Source organism: Macrobrachium nipponense, chromosome 41 (genome assembly GCF_015104395.2).
Source record: "Macrobrachium nipponense isolate FS-2020 chromosome 41, ASM1510439v2, whole genome shotgun sequence".
NCBI lineage: Eukaryota > Metazoa > Arthropoda > Malacostraca > Decapoda > Palaemonidae > Macrobrachium > Macrobrachium nipponense.
In genome coordinates this window covers 25,383,967-25,401,970 of record NC_061102.1, presented here as the reverse complement: position 1 = coordinate 25,401,970, position 18,004 = coordinate 25,383,967, and the positions used below count along the sequence as shown (strand labels likewise).

Below are 18,004 nucleotides of genomic sequence, written 5' to 3'. Positions count from 1 at the left end.
AATTGGTAGTCCCGACAATTAGGGGTTTATAGGAGTATGTTGTCGGCCGTTTTTCGACACAGAGGACTGGACCTCTCTGACAACAAGGATCTCCACGATCTCTTAAGGTCGTTCGAAACCTCCAAGATTCCACAAGCGAGACCACCCTCATGGAACCTCGATGTGGTTCTTAAACATCTAATGTTAAGTCCCTTTGAGCCTCTCCACGAAGCTTCTCTACGGAACTTGATGAAGAAAGCGCTTTTCCTAACTTCTCTGGCGACGGCGAAGAGAGTTAGTGAAATCCAAGCGTTCAGTAGCCTAGTGGGCTTCAAGGGGGACAACGCTATCTGCTCGTTGAGCCCAACTTTCTTGGCTAAAATGAGAACCCGTCTAATCCTTGGCCAAGAGTTTCTATGTTCATAGAACTAAAGAGATAAGAGGTCCCTCAGGTAATCTTTGGTGCTCGGTGAAAAGACCAGATTTGCCGTTGTCGAAGAATGCTGTGGCTTTCTTTTTGAGGGACGTCATCTTGCCAGAAGACTGATTTGAGCCTCTTAAAAGTGAAAGCTCACGAAGTCAGAGCCGTAGCTACCTCTCTTGCCTTCCATAGGAATATGTCTATCAAAGATATCCTTGATAGCACCTTTTGGAGGAGCAATTCCGTATTCGCCTCACATTACCTCCGGGATGTGAGAACGATTTACGAGAACTGTAGTTCTTGGGGCCATACATTTTGGCAGACACAGTTTTTGGGGCTGAAGGTAGCTCTCTCCCTATCCCTTAGCTTAGTTTAGGTTAGTTTTATTGTTGTGTTTTTTTTGGTTGATGGTGATATCTTCTGTGGAAATCTCCCATTCTTTAGTTTAACTGTCAGGGGTTTTTTGGTTAGTTGGTCAGGTGGTGGTCTGGTTGCTGTGTTACTCTCCCATATGTTTGGCTTGATGGTCTTGTCACGTTGAGGTCACGTCCCCGTTGACAGAGCATCCAGAAGTGCACCAGCACTACAGTTCTACACCTGGCTGGCAACTCTGATAAAAGCAGAAGCAGGCTTAAGTGACAGTAATCACAGAGTCTACTTTGCTAACAGGTAAGGAACCAAGAAGTACATCATCTACTTAATTTAAGTTTCCTAAAAAATCCTATTCTGTCTCTTCCCACATCCGAAGGTGGGATTCAGCTATATATATATCTGACAGGTAAGTTTCATGAACAAAATGTTATTGTTATAATACAATTACTATGAGATTCAGGGCTCTGTAACACGGTTTTTTCGCAATAACTTTTTATCTATGCATTTCATAAATATAACGCTTATTCAGAATACATATTATATCAACACATAAATTTTGAGTGTATTCTGCACTACGTAGGTTGAATAAATTTGGTACTTATAATGTAAAAGTGACCTTTTTTGGAAAGACAGGGCCAACTTACTCAGAGAAAAGGTTTCGAACGCACTCGTTTACGTAACTTATGACATCATTTCTTCCCTCTTTCTCGATGGATGATTGGCTATACGTAACGAATGGCTAAAAGATCCTCTGGCAAACAATTGACAATACAAATTTAAATACAAGCAAAGCAGTACACCTTTATGAACTCTGGAACCTCCCCACTGATAATTGTCATAATGAACAAACCAACAAAATATGTTAATAAATACAAAAACACTTCGATTATTAGTCACTCCCAAAATAAGTTTCCTAAGAAATTACAGTCTACTTTATAGGTCACAATCAGATTGACAAGATGTAGGGAATAGTTGGTAATACAAAAACATAGTAGACAAGCTTGATTTGATACTGCTATATCCAATGTCAAGCAATTTTTATTTATTGGCTATCTACCTATTTACTGAAAAAAAAATAGCCGGTACTGTATACTGGCTTTAAACCTTCACCAATAATTATCGTCAGAATGGTGACTTCATGAGGCTCCACCCACTTTCGCCTCGTTATAATTCAGGATAACACTGAAGGCTACCATGGGCATTGTTGGATTAGAAAATTTAACTTCTGGCTATAAAAACTAATTTCTCGAGTAGTTGTAAGAAGTGCTAAATGATCCTCAAGGATCCCAGCAGTTGGTCTAAACGTTTAATTCATGTATATTACTGCTATACTGTTGCGGCACTACTGCTACAGTGGTATTACTACGCTAGCACTGATCTATGTATCGTTCCGCCATTCATAAAGTCTTTGGGTTTCAGAGCCGATGGCATTTCTGTCTGTGGATGGGCGGGGCAACATTTAGTCAAAATGTGTTTGTTTACCTTGCTTACGTAATGAATGTTTTTCGACTCTTGGCTCGTAATCATTGGCCATGGCGTTGCTAGTTCATTTTTACTCTATAAAAATCAAAACTATCGGGTTTAGGTTATTGATAATGCTGACAAAATTTGTGTGTGGTTGTAAAATATACATATGTCAACTTTCAGCTACATCCGATGCTTTGACAAGGAGCAAAGTCCAAAAAACCGTGTTACAGAGACCCTGAGTCTCATAGTAAGTTTGTTCATACTTACCTGGCAGATATATATAATTAGAGTGCCCACCCTCCTCCCCTCAGGAGACAAGGGTCATGGATAAAATATGAATAGAAAATGGGAATGGTTCCTGATATCCGCCTCCCAGCGGCGGGAATGGGTACTACCACCTGGCCGCCCACTACGTGTGCCGCGAGTTTTGAAATTCTGTCGGATGTCAGAAAATACAGCTATATATATCTGCCAGGTAAGTATGAACAAACTTAATTGTATTATAACAATAACATTTTATGTTTCTTATCAGAATCATAGAAGCAGTCCCGCTCCTTCCTCTAGCAAGGGGAGGAAGGAAACTGGCAATAATGCAAACCCTTCCCAGAACTTTGCATTAATGTCTCCAACGCCAATATTCTTCACAGCTCTTTTTCGGATGAGTCACGATCCCTCACTCATTTCGAAAAGGCCCAGAAGTCTGACTCTTGATCACGCAGCTCCTATACTCCGATCAAGTCGTCAGAGGCAGAAGGGCACTCCTCCTCGCTCTTACGACCAGGAGGAGTAGCCTAGGTGCGCAGAACTCCATTCAGTTATAGAGGCTTACTCAGATTCCTCCCACCAATCAGTGAGTCTTCCTATTGTTAAAGGACCGAAGGTTTATATTCGTATTGGAACAAATAACAATTTGTCGAAAATTGTATTTTTCCTAACTATACAAACCTGAGTCCTTTAACCCATAAACGCCGAAGCGGTAAAAAAAAAAATGTCTCCCGTGTGCCGGAGACGTTTCAGAGTGAGCGCGGAAGCGGAAAAAATATTTTTTTCAAAAATCATAGCGCGCTTAGTTTTGAAAATTAAGAGTTCATTTTTGGCTCCTTTTTTTGTCATTGCCTGAAGGTTTAGTATGCAACTATCAGAAATGAAAAAAATTATCATTATCATATATAAATAATGCGATATATGATAGCGCAAAAACGAAATTTCATATATAATTGTATTCAAATCGCGCTGTGCGCAAAACGGTTAAAGGTAACAAGTTACTTTTTTTTTCGTTGTAATGTACACTACATTGCAATCATTTTGGTATATAACAAATTGTAAAATTATAAAAGCAACACAGAAAATATTATCACAAAATAATGCATGAATTCGTAACGCACGGACGTAAACACATATTTTTTTTCAAAATTCACCATAAATCTAAATATTGTCCTAGAGGACTTCCAATTTCTTTCACAAAATGAAGACAAATGATTGGATATTACTATACTGTAAGAATATTAGCTTACAAATGCAGTTTTCGAGTTAAAGTTGACCGAATGTCGAATTTTTTTTTATTTTTTTTATAATGATTTTGTTTTTTTATATGCCATTATTTCGGAAATAAGAAAAGCTACAACTTTCAAATATTGTTCGTTTTATTCTACATGAAATTGCGCACATTTTCATATATGAAACTATGAAATGCCTAATATGAAACGGAGCAAATATTCCGAGAATGGGACTTACGCATTTCGGAGATTTGTGGCGGAGAATCCGCGCGCGGAGGGAAGGAAAGTTTTTTTTTTTAAATTCACCATAAATTTAAATATTGTGCTAGAGACTTCGAATTTGTTTCACGATGAAGATAAATGACTGAATATTACTAGACTGTAAGAGTTTTATCTTACAATTGCGTTTTTTCGACCATTTCGGTAGAGTCAAATTTGACCGAACGTGGTTTTTTTTTCTATTTATCGTTGATTTAAGGAGTTTATATGTAAATATTTCAAAATGAGAAAAGCTACAACCTTCAACTATTTTTGTTGAATTATACATGAAATTGCGCACATTTTCATATATAAAACGTTTATGTAACGGCTAGTTTAAAAATGGTGCAAACATTACCACATCGGACGTATGATTTTTTCGGAAGAGTTACCGCGCGGACGTAAAGAAAATGTTATTTTTTTCATAAAATCACCATAAATCGAAATATTGTGCTAGAGACTTCCAATTTGTTGCAAAATGAAGTTAAATGCTTGAATATTACTAGAATATAAGCGTTTTAGCTTACAATTGCGTTTTTTTACCATTTCGGTAGAGTCAAAGTTGACCGAAGGTTGAAAATTTGTCACTTTTCATTTTTTATATGAAAATATTCAAAACTGATAAAAGCTACAACCATGGGTATTTTTAGTTTGTATTGTGCATAAAATTGCGCACATTTCCATATATAAAACTTTATGTAAACGGCTAATTTAAAATGGTGCAAACATTACCACAATCGCATGTATGATTATTTTCGGAAGAGTTACCGCGCGGACGTAAGGAAAAAGGGATTTTTGACGAAGGAAAAATCTATTTCTGGGTGATTGGCTCGTGTCGCCCTATGAAAGTAATCCTTAATATCGAGAACAGTTGTCAGTAATCCCACAGATCCTCCGCAACCAACTACGGCCTTGGTCAAAAGTAAAGAACTTAGCCAAGAAAGTACCCCTTCAATATCCCCTCCCAATGTTAACCATTCACACGGACGCATCCCTGTCCGGGTGGGGGGGATACTCTCAGTTCAAACAAGTTCAAGGGACTTGGTCAGTTCAATTTCGCCAGCTTCACATAAATGTGTTGGAAGCAATGGCAGTATTTCTTACTCTGAAGAGACTGCTTCCCCCGAAAAGTCTCATCTAAGGCTAGTTTTGGACAGTGCAGTGGTAGTTCATTGCATCAACAGAGGAGGGTCCAAATCCAAACATGTGAACCATGTCATGATAGCCATCTTTGCATTAGCAAGCAAACACAAATGGCATCTGTCTGCCACTCACCTGGCAGGAGTAAGAAATGTGATAGCAGACGCCCTGTCCCGGTCAGTCCCTCTGGAATCAGAGTGGTCTCTGGACGTCGGGTCATTCCAGTGGGTAAGCCGGAGAGTCCCAGGTCTCCAAGTGGACCTCTTCGCCTCACAAGCAAACCACAAGCTCCCTTGCTATGTGGCCCCCAACCTGGACCCTCTGGCTTATGCCACGGACGCCCTGTCGTTGGATTGGAATCAATGGAGGAGAATTTATGTTTTTCCTCCAGTGAATCTTCTCTTGAAAGTCCTAGACAAACTAAGGTCTTTCAAAGGGATAATAGCTCTGATTGCACCGAACTGGCCCAAGAGCAACTGGTATCCACTTCTTTTTGGAATTGGGTCTCCGACCTCAACGGATTCCCCAACCCAAACTTATCACAATCAGTACAAATGAGGACTGTGTTCGCTTCCTCAGGAACTCTCCAGACCCTAACTTTATGGACTTCATGAAGTTTGCGGCTAATAAAGATGCTGACATTGATCCACAGAATATTCTCTTCCTAGAATCAGATAAAAGGGAGTCAACCATTAAGACAATATGACTCAGCTGTTAAGAAATTAGCATCTTTCTTGAGAGAATCGAACACTACAACCAACCATGACAGTTAATTTGGCTATATCCTTTTTCAGATCTTTATTTGAAAAAGGTTTAGCAGCTAGCACGATTACCACTCATAAGTCGGCTTTGAAGAAAATCTTTCAAGTAGGTTTTCAGATAGATTTGACTGAATCTTATTTCACATCTATCCCTAAAGCCTGTGCTAGACTTAGACCTTCTCAGAGGCCTACTTACAGTTTGTTTCATGGTTTTTAAATGATGTTCTCAAACTAGCTTCAGATACTGACAACTCATCTTGTACATTCATAATGCTCCTGAGGAAGACATTATTCTTATTAAGCCTAGCCTCAGGAGCGAGAATTTCAGAACTGTCGGCTCTATCCAGGGATGCGGGTCATGTGGAATTCCTCCCATCAGGAGAAGTTCTACTTGCTCCGGATCGTAGCTTTTTAGCCAAAATGAAGATCCTCTTGCAAGGTGGGCTCCTTGGAAGGTTATCCCACTTCCACAGGATCCTTCTCTCTGCCCAGTATCAACTCTTAGAGCCTTTCTTTCTCGTACTTCTTCTAGATCCTCTGGTGCTTCTCTTCATGAGAGAAAAAGGTGGTACTTTGTCAGTTAAAGGTATTAGACAGCAAATCCTTTACTTCATTAAACAAGCCAACCCTGAGTCATTCCAAAAGCACATGATATCAGGGGAGTAGCCACCTCTATTAATTATTTCCAACATATGAACTTTGAGGATCTTAGAAAGTATACTGGATGGAAATCCCCGACAGTCTTTAACGACATTATTTAAAGTCCTTGGAATCTTTAAAGTTTTCAGCAGTAGCAGCGGGAAACATAGTTTCCCCTGATACTGCTTAGTAGTTGTAGTATTAATCCAGGTCTCCTTTCTACCTACTTCAACCAACATGCCTCAACCTATCACCAGGCTACTCAGCAGCATAGCCTTAGCCGTTGTGTGTTGTAGTGGTTTGTCCCTTATTTTTTTGCTAGGGACAACCACCCTTGTACTGATATGTACTTCAGTGGTCCTACCCTTATTTTTATGCTAGGGTAGGCCACAATATGTTTTGTATAAATTCTCCAATTGGATTTGTGATAACTTCAGTCACAATGTGTTTGTACATATTTGAATTAATTGTATTAATTGTATTAATGATGATGGGGTAACCTCCCTTATTTTATGCTAGGGTAGGGCAATATGTATAATAATTGTACTTATATGTTCTAAATTAAAGTAAATTCATTTCCTTGTTTTACATGCATATTTATGATTTTGTTACTACCATTTAAGTACTTTAAGTTTACTAACATTCTGTTATTGATTACTGTAATAAGTTAGTTTAAGTACTTAATTTGTATGCTGTATTGATTTACTTATATTATATCCATCATTTTAATATGTTTTTCATTTTTCCCTTTTCCATCTTGTCTGTTTCTCTGGTACTCTTTCATAGGCCGACACGAGCTGAGCCGAAAACAAAAGGGATTTTGACGAAGGAAAAATCTATTTCTGGGTGATTGGCTCGTGTCGCCCTATGAAACCCATCCCTTTTTATTGTTTGTTTTCCCCCCCTTGCAGGACAAGATGTATTTATATTTTATTTAAGGATGACCGCTAGGGGCGCTGCTGTCCGTGGCGTCCTCTAGTAGTAGTAGTAGAGGCTGCATCGCCCGTTGGTATCGGCTCTCTCTTAAGGGGATTCTGATAGGGAAGTTCTAATTGGTGTTTGTCTCGTGGTAGTGTTCCACACTCGCCCCTATATCATACCGACACTTCTTTTAAGAGTGAGCGAGTCAGTCTTACTGACATTTTCTTAATTTTGTTTTTTCTCTGGTAATTTTAGGATAATTTTACTAGAAAGATGATGTTAAGGATTACTTCATAAATTCACCATAAATCAAAATATTGTGCTAGAGACTTCCAATTAGTTGCAAAATTAAGTTAAATGATTGAATATTACTAAAATATAAGAGTTTTAGCTTACAATTTGCGTTTTTCGACCATTTCGGTAGAGTCAAAGTTGACCGAAGGTTGAAATTTTGCACTTATTGTTATTTTATATGAAAATATCTCAAAACTGTTAAAAGCTACAATCATGTGTATTTTTTTGTTGTATTCTACATAAAAATGCGCACATTTTCATATATAATACTCATGTAACGGCTAATTTAAAATGGTAAAAAAATTATGTCAAAGTGACGAAATAATTTCCGAGATGTGTCACAGATACTTTTTAGTGCGGCAAGAAATAAATTCGCGCTTGCGCGCCTGCGTAACGATTGTAAACAAAACAACACCTTGATCCGTGAACTCCCAGCTAGCCCCCAATGCGCGTGATTCAAGAGTTTTCGGCTGGTAGGCCTAAAAGTATTTTTCCGCAAATTTTTTAAAAAAAACTTTTGTATGTCGACGTAAAATACGTCCAGTCGGCACCCGAGAGACAAAAAATGTCGACGTAAAATACGTCCAGTCGGCATTTAAGGGTTAACAAATATGCCCACCTCATGCCACCCCTCAATCTGAACCTGGGCTGAAAGGCTAAGTGGAGTGTTTACATCTGGGCAGGCTAGCCCCACAGTAGTTACTGCCTAACCACCTTGTTCAAGATTCAACGGCCGTAATTCCAGCTACGCCGTAAGTTAATTCCTATTGTTAAAGGACCTCAGGTTTGTATAGTTAGGAAAAATACAATTTTTGACAAATTGTTATTTTTTGTGTATATTGTACTGTGCTGTAGTACTTGACCGGAGAACGACCTGCCTGCTGCCTGGGTCAGTCACACATATGCTTAACGGCAAAGGAATATTGAACTAGTACCCACAAAAGCAGAGTTCATAGAGCAGTGTTTTAGTTTACCCAGATTGGTACTTGCTGCCCAAGTTCATTCATCATGGGTCCTAAACGTGTAGCTACTACGTCCCATGGAAATGACATTAAGAAGAGGAAGACGATATCGCTGGAAACGAAATATGATATCATCAAGCGTTCTGAAAGAGGTAAGACTTTGTTTACTAGGCCAATGTTTCCCTGTAAGGTCATCAACTCTGGCATGAAAAATTTGTAGAAGTACCGTTCAGACCATAGTAAAGGGTATACAAATGATTTTAAAATTTTTTATTAACCCTTAAACGCCAAAGCGGTAAAATAAAAATTGTCTCCCGTGTGCCGGAGGTATTTCGGAGTGAGAGCGGAAGCGGAAAAAATATTTAAAAAGAAAAATCACAGCACACTTAGTTTTCAAGATTAAGAGTTCATTTTTGGCTCCTTTTTTGGTCATTGGCTGAAGTTTAGTATGCAACCATCAGAAATGAAAAAAATTATCATTATCATATATAAATAATGCGATATATGATAGTGCAAAAATGAAATTTCATATATAATTGTATTCAAATAGCGCTGTGCGCAAAACGGTTAAAGGTAACAAGTTACTTTTTTTTCGTTGTAATGTACACTAAATTGTGATCATTTTGGTATATAACACAGTGTGAAACGATAAAAGCAACACAGGTAAAATATTATCACAAAATAATGCATGAATTCGTAACACGCGGACGTAAACATATTTTTTTCAAAAATTCACCATAAATCTAAATATTGTCCTAGAGACTTCCAATTTCTTTCAAAATGAAGAGAAATTATTGAATATTACTATACTGTAAGAGTATTAGCTTACAATTGCAGTTTTCGACCATATCTGACGAGTTAAAGTTGACCGAATGTCAATTTTTTGATATTTTTTTTTATATGCAATTATTTAGGAAATTAGAAAAGCTACAACCTTCAAATATTTTTCGTTTTATTCTAAATGAAATTGCGCACATTTTCATATATAAAACTATGAAATGCCTAATATGAAACGGAGCAAATATTCCGAGAATGGGACGTACGCTTTTCGGAGATTTGTTGCGGAGAATCCGCGCGCGGAGGGAAGGAAAGTTTTTTTTTTTTTTTTTTTTTAATTCACCATAAATCTAAATATTGTGCTAGAGACTTCAAATTTGTTTCAAGATGAAGGTAAATGACTGAATATTACTAGACTGTAAGAATTTGAGCATATAATTGCATTTTTCGACCATTTCGGTAGAGTCAAATTTGACCGAACGTGGTTTTTTTTTCTATTTATCGTGATTTATATGCAAATTTTTCAAAAAGGAGAAAAGCTACAACCATCAATTATTTTATTGTTGTATTCTACATGAAATTGCGCACATTTTCATATAGTGTAAAACTTCATGTAACGGCTAATGTAAAATGGTGCAAACATTACCACAATCGCACGTATGATTTTTTCGGAAGAGTTACCGCACAGACGTAAGGAAAAAGTTTTTTCATAAATTCACCATAAATCGAAATATTGTGCTAGAGACTTCCAATTAGTTGCAAAATGAAGGTAAATGATTGAATATTACTAAAATATAAGAGTTTTAGCTTACAATTGCGTTTTTTCGACCATTTTGGTAGTCAAAAGTTGGACCGAAGTTGAAATTAGCACTTATCGTTATTTATGAAAATGTCTCAAAACTTATAAAAGCTACAATCATGAGTATTTTTTGTTGTATTCTACATAAAAATGCGCACATTTTCATATATAATACTTCATGTAACGGCTAATTTAAAATGGTACAAAAATTGTCAAAGTGACGAAATTATTTTTGAGATGTGTCACTGATACTTTTTAGTGTGGCAAGAAAGAAATTCGCGCTTGCGCGCCTGCGTAATGATTGTAAACAAAACAACACCTTGATCCGTGAACTCCCATCATCCCCCAAGGCTCGTGATTCAAGAGTTTTCGGCTGGTAGGCCTAAAAGTATTTTTCCGCGAATTTTTAAAAAAAACTTTTGTATGTCGACGTAAAATACGTCCAGTCGGCACCCGAGAGACAAAAAATGTCGACGTAAAATACGTCCAGTCGGCGTTTAAGGGTTAAGAGTTATTACATACTTAGGTATTAGGGTAAACTATCTGCCCATGACGCTGTTCTATGCCGCCGCCTGCCGCTCTTCCGAAAATATAGTTAAAAAAGTGCAAATTTGCGAGCAATGTTTTGATTTATAAATGTTCATGTTTTTATGTTTAAAATATGTATGAAAATGTATATACGTATTACATATTTTTATTTCTGTACATAAATATGATACAAAGGCAGCTTTTATAACTGCCGTCTGCATTATCAGAGGATATTTTTCATGTTCATTCTTGTCCGCCGCTGCCTGCCGATCTTCTGAAAATGTTTAAAAAATCCAAATCTAGCAATTGATGTGTCATTAATAAATGTTTATGCTTTTATGCTTAAAATCTGCATGAAAATGTATTATGTATAGGGATCTTTATTTCTGCACATAAATATCCCTCCACGTGATCAAAGATCGTTACACATGTTAGTTCTTGTACGCCGCTGCCTGCCACCCCGAAAATGTTTCAAATATGCAAATTTAGCAATCGATGTGTCATTAATAGTAAATGTTAATGCTTTTATGCTTAAAATGTGCATGAAAATGTATTACGTGTAGGGGATTTTCATTTCTGCACATAAATATCCCTCCACGTGATCAAAAATTGATTTGCATGTTCGTTCTTGTCCACCGCTGTTCCGGAAAATACATTTACATACAAAGACTTCACGTAGTTATATTTTATTAATTTAGAAGTCAATTATAACACATTTTTTAAATGAAACTTCGGCTTTTTGGTATAAGTTTTCGTCTTTTATGTTTAAAATGTTTATGAAAAATGTAATACAGGGTATTTTTTTTATATTTTTGTACATAAATATGATAGTAGCAGTACGCATGTCCATTTGAAGTCTTTGTAATGGCCCTTCACATGATCAAGAGAATACGTAGGTTGCTCAGTCGTGCCCGAGTAATAAAATCTTAGTTTATACGTATTAATTGAATCACGATTTTATGAAATAAATTATATTTACAATTGTTGCATAATAGAACAGGTAATTATATTATGTAGTTAATTGTAATTGACATAAAGCATATGGAATTACTACAATACAGTAGCCTACATCTGCAGATTAGGGGGGACAGCATGTAGAAAGACATCTCATCTTGCTTACATTAGATATTTATTTTATTTCAGTTGGCAGTTTTTATAATAGCAGAACTCATTTTTTACACTTCACTCTTTTGAAAGTTTAATGAAATTTTCATTTTCTTGTTGTTTGACCTATTAAGTAATATAGAGCGAAAAGATGCAAATTTAGCGATCAGTGTATCATGGGCAATATTTTACCCTATTAAAGAATAGGTAGTACAGACTTGCGTGGCAGTCTTTTGAATGTACGGTACAGTAGGGGGACATCATGCAGCCTAATTTTTAATAACGTATGCTTGGCCTTGGTTAAACAGATGCTTTTCTTTCAGGCGAGACAAACACTGATATCGGCCGTGCCCTTGGTTTGAGCAGGACTACTGTTCAAACAATAGTTAAGGGCAAAGAACGGGTCTTAGACCATGTTAAAGGCGGTGATTCAATGATGACTGTTACAATGAAAAGTATATCTAGGTTAGGAAAGCAACACAACACCAATATTGTGGAGATGGAGAAATTATTGACGGTCTGGCTTGAAGATCAAATCCAGCGAAATGATCCTGTGAGCTATGGTTTGATTCAAGAGAAGGCAATGGAGTTGCATAGGGCAGTAGTGCTGAAGAGAGGGGAAAGTAGTGGAGTTGAAATATTTACAGCCAGCAAAGGCTGGTTTCATCGCTTTAAGAGACGTGCAAATTTGCACAACCTTAAGCTGCAGGGTGAGGCTGCTAGTGCAGACCAGGATGCAACATCAAGATTTCCTGCTTGTTTGGCGAAGATAATTAAGGATGGAGGTTATACCGCTGATCAAGTTTTCAATGTAGATGAAACAGGCTTATTTTGGAAGCGCATGCCTCGTCGTACATACATTTCCAAGGAGGAGCAGATAGCACCAGGCCATAAATTCAGTAAGGAGAGGCTGACTTTACTTCTTGGTAGTAACGCTAGCGGTGACTTAAAGCTTAAGCCGTTGTTAGTCTACTTGGCTGAAAATCCAAGGGCACTGAAGGGAATTTTCAAGCCTCAACTCCCTGTCATTTGGAAGGCTAACAAGAAAGCCTGGGTCACTGTTGCTGTCTTTGAGGAGTGGTTCAATGATCACTTTTTGCCGGTAGTTGATTTATTTTTGAAGAAAAAGGGTCTGCCATTTAAGGTCTTGCTAGTGTTAGACAATGCCCCGGGTCACCCTGGTCATTTGGGTGAGATTTATCCCAATGTGCAGGTAGTCTACCTTCCTCCAAACACCACACCACTTTTACAACCAATGGACCAGGGAGTCATTGCTAGCTTTAAGGCATACTACACCAGGAGAACATTTCGCAATGTCCTCAAGGCCGTCGAAAATACAACTAGAAAGTTGGATGTCAGGGAAGTTTGGAAGAACTACAGTATATTGGATGCTGTGAGGAATATTGACTATGCTTGGAAAGAGGTCAAGCAATCTAATTTGAATGGGGCCTGGCAGAAACTTTGTCCAGATTTCGTGATGAACTTTCCTGGCTTTGAGAAGGAAGATAGTCTCGATAGTGTGACCAGGAAAATTGTTAATTATAGCAAGAGGCTCAATTTGGAGGTCGAAGCTGATGATGTGACCGAGCTGCTGCAGTCCCATGGAGAGGAGTTGTCAGCAGAGGATTTCATTGAGCTGGAGCAGCAGATGATTGAGGAGGATGAGGCACAACCCCCAGTGCCCCGGTTATTAAGTGCTACAAGCTTGGCACATGCTGTGGCCCTTATTGAGCAAGGGCTGGCAATAATTGAGGCACAGGACCCTAGTTTGGAAAGATCTTCAAGCTTTCAGAGAAAGGTTCAAAATGCCATGACCTTTTACAAGGAGACTGTAAAAAAGAAGCAGATGACAAAAAGCATCCAATCCACACTAGAGGTTTACGGCTTTAAGAAAAGGTCTCCAGTACCACCTCTCATTCTCGATGGAGGTAAGAGGTTCTTTACTTCTTTTTGTTTTACTGTACATGCTGTAATAAAAAAAATGTTTGTAAATTGTAATAAATTTTATGTAGTACCCACTACATACAGTAAAACTCACAATTTTAATCATTGCAGATGTGGTGACCACTTCTGACCCCTCTGAAACTGTTGTACCTGTATCTCCAGCAGCCTCCCCTGGTAAGGAATTAACTTTTTTATTTGTATTACTGTAGTACGTATACAGTACATACTATATAACATAAATATGTACATGTACAGTTTTATACTATACTGTTGCATAACCTAGTTTTTTCTATTATCTTTGCAGGATCAAGCTGTGACCCTCAAAATGATAACCCATCACTAAATGACCCACTAGCCTCTCCACATCTATCTGGTAAGGAACTTTTTTAAAAGTTTTGTTGTATTGTATCTTACATAAATAAATTGTTTTACTGTATGTACATATGTTATGTACTGTACTGTTGTATAACCAAATTTGTTTAAAATTTTAATTCCAGAATTGCCTGACCTCCTTCCATGTGTTGACCCACCAGCGTCTCCAACTCTGTCTGGTAAGAAATTAATTTTTTTAATTTATTTTACCGTACATACATAAGTTATTTTACTGGGCATTACTGTACACTGTATGTACTAAATGTACTATTGCATAACCTATTTTTTTTATCGTTATTCAAGAATTTGGCAGAACGTTACTAATCGATGAAGGATCTTCCGGTGCTGAATCCTTCGAAGGTTTTCCAAAGTCACCTGTAGCATCTCCATTTTCTCCAGCTTCAGATACAGTGGTGCCATTGTCAAACCCCAACTCTTCAGCCTTTTCACCTTATCAGTGTCCATTAGGTAAGGATTTTTCATTTTTATTTAAATTATCAGGCTTATTGTACAAGTATAACGTAGAACGTATAGTATGTATTACTGTACTGTATTGTATTTATTATATAGTTTGGTATGTACTACTATTGTATAATTTTCATTTTTATACATTCAACTTCCCTGCCAGATATATACTTAGCTATAGACTCCGTCGTCCCCGACAGAAATTCAAATTTCGCGGCACACGCTACAGGTAGGTCAGGTGATCTACTGCCCTGCCCTGGGTGGCAGGACTAGGAACCATTACCGTTTTCTAATCAGATTTCCTCTGTCGCCCGGACCATCAACATTGTTTTTGGTTCCTCTTGACTGGATTTTCTTTTTTCATCGACAATTGATCTTCTTGACCGACTTTTGGTGACGTATCTGGATTGTTGGATTGGCATACGCTTTTGTGGACTGTTTTTGTGGACTTGCTTTGGAATTTTCTTAGAATGTCTGACGCCGGAATGGTGATGAGATATTGTGTGAATGTAGGCTGTAAGGTGAGGTTGCCGAAAGCTTCGGTAGATCCTCACACCGTATGAATGTTCTTTTACTAATACTTGTAAGGAATGTGAGAATTTGAGTGAGAGAGAGTGGAAGAATCTACTTATTTGAAGAAGTTAGAGAGAGAGAGAGTGAGGAAAGCTTCCTCTAGAAGTATGAGTGGTTCTAGATCTAATGAGCTAGTTCCTAGTTTGGGAACTTCTTCCCCTCTTGTAAGAATTGCCACTTTTCCTTCCTTTTCAGCCTCTTCACCTATTGCAGATCCTGCAGATTCGGCAAAAGAACTTTGCGGATCTAAAAGCAGCTTTCAAATCATGAAAAACAAAATGGCTGCTCTGCAAGGTAAGGCTAGTGATTGTACAGTGGACAGTGATATGAGTGTCCCCAGTGTAGTGGAGGGGGCATCTTGTCGGCTCCACAACGCTCCCAGGTCTAGACCTCTTCCAAGCTCCCATGCCCAGAGGAGAAGGAATGTCAAAAACCGTAAGGAGGTTGTGGAGATTCCCCACCGATCAGGTGTCCCTTCGGCAGGCTCTGTGACACCCCAGACTGCCAGGGATCGCTATTGCAAAAGCGTCCTGCGTGAGTGTTTCTCGTCGTCGGGATCTTCGTCTCCTAGACGCGGTTGGAGGGATTCTGATCGCTCGCGACCATTGAAGAGGAGTTGGAAGGCGCCGACTCTTGACTCGAGCCCGGAACGCTTCCCTGAGGAGTCTCCTTCGGATGTTTTTTGTTTTTTGTGTTAAGAGGGCAAAGAGAGCCCTATTGTCACCCGTAGTTGACGTGGAGCCCATAGACACCTCCCCTCCTCCTTCTCCTCCTCCCGAAGAGGAGAAAGAGGAGGCTACTAAGAGAATCCTCCTCTCTATGCAAGAGCAGATATCGTCGTTAGTAGGAGTGCTTTCAAAGGAACCTCCTCGAAGGAAAGATACTTCCCTTCCCATCAAGAGGTCCTCTAGACGTATGGAGGTCCCTGCCGCCAGGAGCGAAGCTCCTACCAGGAGTGAGGCTCCTAGCAAGAGCGAGGAGCCAACCAAACGCAAGGCTCCTGCTAGGAGTGAAAAGTCATTCAGGCGGGTGGAACCTTCCAGGAGTGAGGAGTCAATCAGACGGGAGTCAACTAAACGCGTGACTCCTAACAGGAGTGAGGAGTCAACCAAGCGCACGACTCCAACCAGGTGTGAGGAGCCTAATAGGCGTGTGGCGCCAGCCAGGAGTGAGAAGTCACCCAGGAGGCAGGAGCCAGGAGTGAGGAGTCACCCAGGAGTCAGGAGTCAGGAGGCAGGAGTCAGGAGGCAGGAGTCAGGAGGCACGGAGGAGGAGGCAGGAGTCAGGAGTCAGGAGTCAGGAGTCTGAAATCAACCATGAGGCAAGATTCGACTAGACTCGTGTCCGAATTTGGTGGCTCTTCCCCAGACAGAAGCACCTCTCCTTCGGATCGAAGGAGGTCTTGGAAAGACTCATCCTCCAAACGGGAACGTTCTCCCTCTTCCGATCGAGTTTTAGAAGAGGTGTCAGAAGACGAGCTCCCTACAAATGAGGGACTGTCTAACTACAAGACTTTAGCCTCCTTGTTACTTCAAGAGTATGGAGACTCTCTTAGCCCAGCCGCTCCTCCTTCGCCTCGTTCGCTCTTCTCGAGTACTACGACAGTAAAGTCCTCTGCTTTCCTTAAGATGAAACCAGCAATTTCTATGAAGAAGGCCCTCCAGTCTCTAGATTCATGGATGGCATGAAGAAAGAGTTGGGCAAAACAGTGTTCTGCATGCCTCCTTCCAAACTCCTTGGAAGGAGAGGTATTTGGTACGGGACAGGAGAAGCTATGGGTCTTTCTCTCCCTGCATCAGCAGACGCAGACTTCTCGAATCTGGTTGATGCCTCCAGACGACACTCTTTAGGGTTGGCCAGATCGACATGGAGCATTTCGGAGTTGAACCACCTTCTTAAAGGACTATTCATCGTCTTAGAAGTTTTTCAATTTCCTGACTGGTCTCTCGGAGTACTTGCTAAGAAGTCTCAGGACTCGGAATTTCTTAATAACCCAGAAGTTCTTCATAGCGTCCTGGCATGTATGGACAAGGCAGTACAAGACGGTTCGGGAGAGGTTTCTTCCCTATTTGGAGCAGGTTTGCTAAAGAAGAGATCGGAGTATGGTCCCTTTTTGTCTAGGCTGTTTCTCCTAGTGAGAGAACCGCGTTATTGTTCGCCCCTTTGTCCGATCATCTGTTTCCTTCTCAGTTGGTGAAAGATATATCTCGCTCACTAACTGAGAAGGCGACACAAGACCTCCTTGTGCAGACAACGAAGAAGAGTCGCCCTGTAGTTTCAACTATTAAGAAGGACTCTCGTCCTCCTCAGCAGCCCTTTCGTGGAGGTGCAACGGCTCGTCCCCCCTCCAGAAAGAAGAGCTCTGATAAGGGAGGAAGGTCTTCCTTCAGGCCCTTCAAGAAAGGAAAATGACTTGCAAATCCTCCAAACACCAGTAGGGGCCAGACTCCTGAACTTCGCAGGAGCCTGGCGCGGAGAGGAGCCGACTCTTGGTCGGTTTCGGTTCTAAAGAAGGGATACATCATCCCCTTCGAAGACAGTCTCCTCCCCTAACCTGTACTCCTCGGGAACTGTCAGCAAGATACAGAGACCCTATAATGAAAGATACATTCCTTCAATTGGTGGATCAAATGTGGGAAAAGGAGGCCATCGAACTAGTACAGGATCCACTCTCCCCGGGATTTTACAATCGCCTTTTCCTAGTGCCAAAGGCTTTGGGGGGGGTGGAGACC

The 18,004-nt window shown here is 39.7% G+C and overlaps 1 protein-coding gene across 7 annotated transcripts in view; it reads left to right on the top strand.

Moving 5' to 3' along the window:
* LOC135212618 (tigger transposable element-derived protein 1-like) overlaps nt 1–18,004 on the top strand; it is a gene marked incomplete at its 5' end in the record, with an annotated part of 202,256 nt that overhangs the window by 40,014 nt on the left and 144,238 nt on the right. The window contains 6 exon segments of one of the 7 annotated variants that reach the window (XM_064246199.1): nt 8,718–8,862; nt 12,242–13,846; nt 13,974–14,036; nt 14,167–14,235; nt 14,360–14,413; nt 14,538–14,702. Of the exon segments in view, the coding sequence (XP_064102269.1) occupies nt 8,718–8,862; nt 12,242–13,846; nt 13,974–14,036; nt 14,167–14,235; nt 14,360–14,413; nt 14,538–14,702 (2,101 nt within the window). 7 annotated transcript variants of the gene reach the window in all.